This window comes from Tribolium madens, unplaced genomic scaffold (genome assembly GCF_015345945.1).
Source record: "Tribolium madens isolate multiple individuals breed KSU strain unplaced genomic scaffold, Tmad_KSU_1.1 Scaffold_11;HRSCAF=98;Tcas5.2_LG3b, whole genome shotgun sequence".
Taxonomy (NCBI): domain Eukaryota; kingdom Metazoa; phylum Arthropoda; class Insecta; order Coleoptera; family Tenebrionidae; genus Tribolium; species Tribolium madens.
The window spans coordinates 2,503,596-2,509,114 of record NW_025400975.1 but is presented as its reverse complement, the minus strand read 5'-3'; the positions used below and the strand labels follow the sequence as shown (position 1 = coordinate 2,509,114).

Below are 5,519 nucleotides of genomic sequence, written 5' to 3'. Positions count from 1 at the left end.
GTGAAAAAGTTTTAACAAAATAATTCTAAAAATTGTATGATATATTTTTCAATGCATAAAATAAAAATAATGCAATAAAAATAAAAATATTATCGAGAAATGGAATAAATTATGTAATTACATTTATTATTTTAGTTTATTTAGCTATTAGTTTCAATGTAAATAATAAAAAATCGCGAAATCTTCCTTTGAAATAAGAACTTTACGAGTGGTGACTGTAAATGATTGTGATTTTTTTCCTCAAGTTGGTGTCGAATTTAAAATTTTAGTTTGGCAACTTGACTTTCAAATTCAAATGTCAAACTTTTATAGGCAATCGTCAAACATTTGTTGATGATGTAGCACATGAAACATTCTGATATAACAAATTAGAAGGATTACTAATAATTCAATAGATTTTTTTATCACAAATGTTAATAGTCACCCGGTATTTTAGAAGGTGTGTCAGAAATACCTGAAAGAACTCACCAAGTAAAACAATTTTTCTATATAACATTTTGCAAAATTTTTATTAATTATTTTTATTGTTTTCCCCAAAATTTTGGGAGCCATTCAATGTTAATAAATAATCACAACAATGCAGTTCTTTTAATGTAGTTCCGTTTTTATCACAACAAAAATATTTCGGAATTTTTAATTTGATACCCATAGGCGGGTATACGTTTTGATATGTTATCTTTTTCAAATTTTAAATCAAATTTGAAAGCTTTTATTAAAAAATTACAATAGCAAAAATCTATTATTTATCGAGATATGTGTTACGTGTTAAAATGAATATACGTATTTTTGATACACCCTGTATATGAAAAAAGGTAACAATTCTAAAAAGTCGCAATATTTTAAATTAATTTAATGAAGTAGTAAATAATTAAAAATGAAAACTACATAATGGAGAAAATAAAAGAAATCAATTAAAATGAAAATAAATATGAACGATTTTTTAAAATTTTTTTACGTTAATGTTTCGATTTGTTAAAACCACCAAAATTTCTTAAAATAAAAGCAGTCGATTTTTGTGGACCTTCTTAAAAATAATATTAATTTATTCAACTTACTCTTCTGTGTTAATAAATTTTAAAACTTGATTTTTGGTGGCATAAAAGGTCATAATTCTTCCAGAAATTCGTGAATGTTTCTGAAGAATTTTCGTGATCGTTTTGTGACTGTCATAATAAAAAACTGCATCGTACTAACTTTTAAACACGCTTTTTTCAAAGTTAGTACGCTTGCATTTAAATTTTTAACACGCACTACTCTGTTTCTTGTTACAAAATCATTTTCATTGTAACCTTTGTGTAAAATCCTGATTTAGTCCTATGTTTCACCTGCTTGATTTTTGCTTTTCAGGGCCAGGAAAACCTAGTAAGTAAAATTAATTTCTTGTCTAATTAAATCAAAATTAACAGTAGATATTGACTAACGGATTATTATTGGACACCAACGATTAGTTTGCTTAGTACGCTACACCATTTTAATAATTTTTTTATATTTCTATTTTATTATTTTTTTATTTTTCATTGGATAAATGTTTTGTGTTTTTGTGGTACCATTTACTAAACTATTATGGCCTTTTATCATTGCAGTAGACAATTCTAACCCGGATTAGAGTGGTAGTTCCGAACCGACTAAAAATTCAAAAAAAACACCAAATTAAACAAACTCGCGGTAGTGTCTGTTGTGATTTTCTTTCTCTTACAAAAATCTTGCTTACTCCCTTCTAGGGTAAAGGTACAGGATCTGGACACCGCACCCTTTTGTATGGTAATGCCATTCTTTTACGCCATCAAAACAGCGACATGGTAAATTGGTTGCAAATATTTCAGCAAATTTTTACCCCAAGTGAATTTTCAGTACTTGGCTTGTTTGTCGACAAGTTCAAGTAACGATAAACTTGCTTTTGATGTTGGGTTGCAAGAACACAGCCAAGGGGAAGCGTGCTGGTGGACGGTTCATCCCGCCAGCAAACAGAGGTAACAAAAAAAATTATCAATTTTTTGTATAAAATATATCAGGGGAACAGAAAGTTGCGTAAATTATTTATTTTTTGAAAAAACTAATTGCTGAATGAGAAAATACTGTGAAAATGTGACGTTTTTCAATAAAATTGATACGAATTTTTTTGTTTTTGAGTTTTGCAAAATTTTCAACTCACTATAAAACTCGTGAAAACCTTTTCTTAGAAAGGTCATGATCTCTATTTTTTTTTTAATTGTGAGTTACCATTTTGAAAAAAAAATCGGAAAAAAACAAAACAAAATTTCAAATTTTCGTTTTTTACTTCTCTTCCATTTTTTGTTTCTTAAATCAAATATTTTATTGTTGATTTGGCTTTTTGGAAAAATCAAAGTTCCAATTTTGACGATTTTATAGAATTTTAATAGAAATTTTTGATTACCAAATCGGGTAATTTGTGGATTGGGAAAATTCAAATTCTAGTTTTGACAATTTTTAAAGAATTTTTTTGTGTCATTAAAAATACGGATCTAAAGGATTTTTACAACATTTTTGTGGTTTTCCATAGTTTTTTTTCTTGTTTTTTCACTTTCCTCTTATTTTTTTGTTCTTCAAATTGAATATTTTATGGATTTGACTTTTGAGGACAACTAAAATTTCAGTTCTGACGATTTTCTAGGATTTTTAGAATGCTATTAGAAATTAAATTAGCTTTTTGTAACAAAAACAAAGAATCTATCTAAAAATTAAGGCCCCTATAATAATAAAAACTTTACCAATTTTTTTTTCATTAAACCTCATGCAAAAAGGCATATATTAAACAGCGAATTTTTTGATTACAAAAATGAATTTTTTGGATTCAGATTTTGGAATTTTTGAATGTTGTTAAGTATCACTTTGTTACTGTTTTCACAAAATTTGGTAAAACCAAAATTCTGATTTTGACGATTTTTACAGAATTTTTCGTATGTCATTAAAAATAACGATTTTTACATGATTTTTGAGGTTTTCAATAGTTTTTTTCTTAATTTTTTCACTTCTCTCATTTTTGTGTTCCTCAAATCGAATATTTATTGATTTGGCTTTTTAGGGCAACTAAAATTTCAGTTCTGACGATTTTCTGGATTTTTAGAATATTATTAGAAATTAAATTAACTTTTTGTAATAAAAACAAAGAAATTATCAAGCCCCTATAATAATAAAAACTTTACCAAACATTTTTTTCATTAAACCTCATGCAAAAAGGCATATATTAAACAGCGAATTTTTTGATTACAAAAATGAATTTTTTTATTAATATAAAGTAAATACTATAGTACTAATTGAGAATTTTCGCAAGGAAATTAAACTTTTTGGTTTAAAAATAGAAAGACATGGACTTTTTGGATTCAGATTTTGGGATTTTTCAATGCTGTTATCATTTTTTACTGTTTTTGCAAAATTGGGTAAAACCAAAATTCTGGTTTTTATAGAATTTTTCGTATGCCATTAAAAATAAGGATTTTTACATGATTTTAGTGATTGTCAATAGTTTTTTTCCTAATTTTTTCACTTCTTTCATTTTTGTGTTCCTCAAATGGAATATTTAATTGATTTGGCTTTTTGGGAAAATCACAATTCCAGTTTTGACGATTTTGTAAAATTTTTAAATGCCATAAAAAAAATTTCATTCATATAAAACGGATGAATATTTTAGATCTGAGGGTGAAAAAGTGCGCGTTGGAGACGACCTAATTTTGGTTTCAGTCGCAACAGAACGATATTTGGTGAGTTTCCCACTTGTTTTCCAATATTTTTCACACCACTTTGTAGCACACAACGAAAGAGAACGAAATTTCCATCGTAAACGCAAGTTTCCACGTAACCCATTGGTCCGTCCAACCATATGGTACTGGAATCTCGCGCATGAAGTACGTCGGCTACGTTTTCGGCGGCGATGTTCTTCGATTTTTCCACGGTGGTGACGAATGTCTGACCATACCATCAACATGGAGCATCGATGCGAAGTAATCTCAAATTTTATTAATTAAAAATGTAATTAATTAAAATTAATTTTGTAGTATTGTAATTTACGAAGGCGGAAGTGTAATGTCTCAAGCCCGGTCTTTATGGAGATTGGAATTGGCGAGGACCAAATGGGCCGGTGGTTTTATAAATTGGTCACATCCAATGAGGATTAGACATATTACAACTGGGAGATATCTCGCAGTTAATGAAAATAATGAATTGTATCTTGTTAGTAGAGAAGAGGCAAATACTGCAACCACAGCTTTTTGTCTGAGACAAGAAAAAGATGACCAAAAGGTTGTGCTTGAGGACAAGGATTTGGAAGTTATTGGGTCACCCATTATCAAATATGGCGACTCCACGGTCATTGTGCAACATTCTGAAACTGGACTCTGGCTCTCTTACAAGGTGAGGTCTCATTTCAACAATTTGAAAAAATTCTTGCAATTAAACGAATTTTTAAACTGGTTTTCCACAAAGAATACTCTAAATGTCTACAACCGATAACTTCAAATATTAGAAAATGTTATTTCTGAAACAATTTGTATACTTTTACAAGTTGTTTTTTCACAGATATATCTTCTAAATGTCTATAATTGATAAGTAAAAAATATCTAACTTTGAATATTAGAAAATCTCATTTTTAAGCCACTCTGTATACTTGGAGGTTATGGACTTTTTACATTTATTTGTACAAGACTAAGATTTTTCAATGCTGTTTTCGCTTTTCTGCTATTTTCATTCCTCAAATGAAGCATTTTGTGGTTTGACAACAATTTAGAAAAATAAAGTTTTATTTTTTTTTACTTATTTCCCATTTTTTTTGTTCCTTAAACAAATATTTTATTATTAATTTGGCTTTTTGGAGAAATCAAAGTTTATAGGATTTTTATAGACTTTATTGATTTCAAAAATGATTAATTTTTTGTAATAGAATGACTAATTGAAAATTTTTTCTAGGAAATTAGACTCTCATTTCTGAGACACTCTGTATACTTGGACTTTTTACATTCATTTGTACAAGACTAAGATTTTTCAATGCTGTTTTCACTTTTCTACTATTTTCATTCCGCAAATCAAACATTTTGTAGTTTGACAACAATTTGGAAAAATAAAATTTTAATTTTTTTACTTCTTTCCCATTTTTTTTGTTCCTTAAACAAATATTTTATTATTGATTTGGCTTTTTGGAGAAATCAAAGTTTATAGGATTTTTATAGACTTTATTGATTACCAAAATGATTAATTTTCTGTAATAGAATGTCTAATTGAAAATTTTTTCTAGGAAATTAGACTCTCATTTCTGAGACACTCTGTACACTTGGAGGTTATTGACTTTTTACATTCATTTGTACAAACAAGACTAAGATTTTTCAATGCTGTTTTCACTTTTCTACTATTTTCATTCCGCTAATCAAGCATTTTGTCGTTTGACAACAATTTGGAAAAATAAAATTTCATTTTTTTTACTTATTTCCCTTTTTTTTTGTTCTTTATACAAATATTTTATTATTAATTTGACTTTCTGGAGAAACCAAAATTTTTTAGGATTTTTATAG

At 27.6% G+C, this 5,519-nt stretch overlaps 1 protein-coding gene across 4 annotated transcripts in view; it reads left to right on the top strand.

Annotated features, from left to right (window-relative positions):
* LOC123015527 (ryanodine receptor) overlaps nucleotides 1–5,519 on the top strand; it is a 64,881-nt gene that overhangs the window by 2,295 nt on the left and 57,067 nt on the right. For 2 of the 4 annotated variants that reach the window (XM_044415316.1, XM_044415326.1), the window contains exons 5-10: nucleotides 1,348–1,362; nucleotides 1,722–1,799; nucleotides 1,852–1,970; nucleotides 3,650–3,719; nucleotides 3,766–3,959; nucleotides 4,014–4,368. In XM_044415316.1, coding sequence (XP_044271251.1) covers nucleotides 1,348–1,362; nucleotides 1,722–1,799; nucleotides 1,852–1,970; nucleotides 3,650–3,719; nucleotides 3,766–3,959; nucleotides 4,014–4,368 — 831 coding nt within the window. The remainder of the gene's footprint in view (nucleotides 1–1,347; nucleotides 1,363–1,721; nucleotides 1,800–1,851; nucleotides 1,971–3,649; nucleotides 3,720–3,765; nucleotides 3,960–4,013; nucleotides 4,369–5,519) is intronic. The other 2 variants (XM_044415299.1, XM_044415308.1) reach the window with 1 other exon arrangement.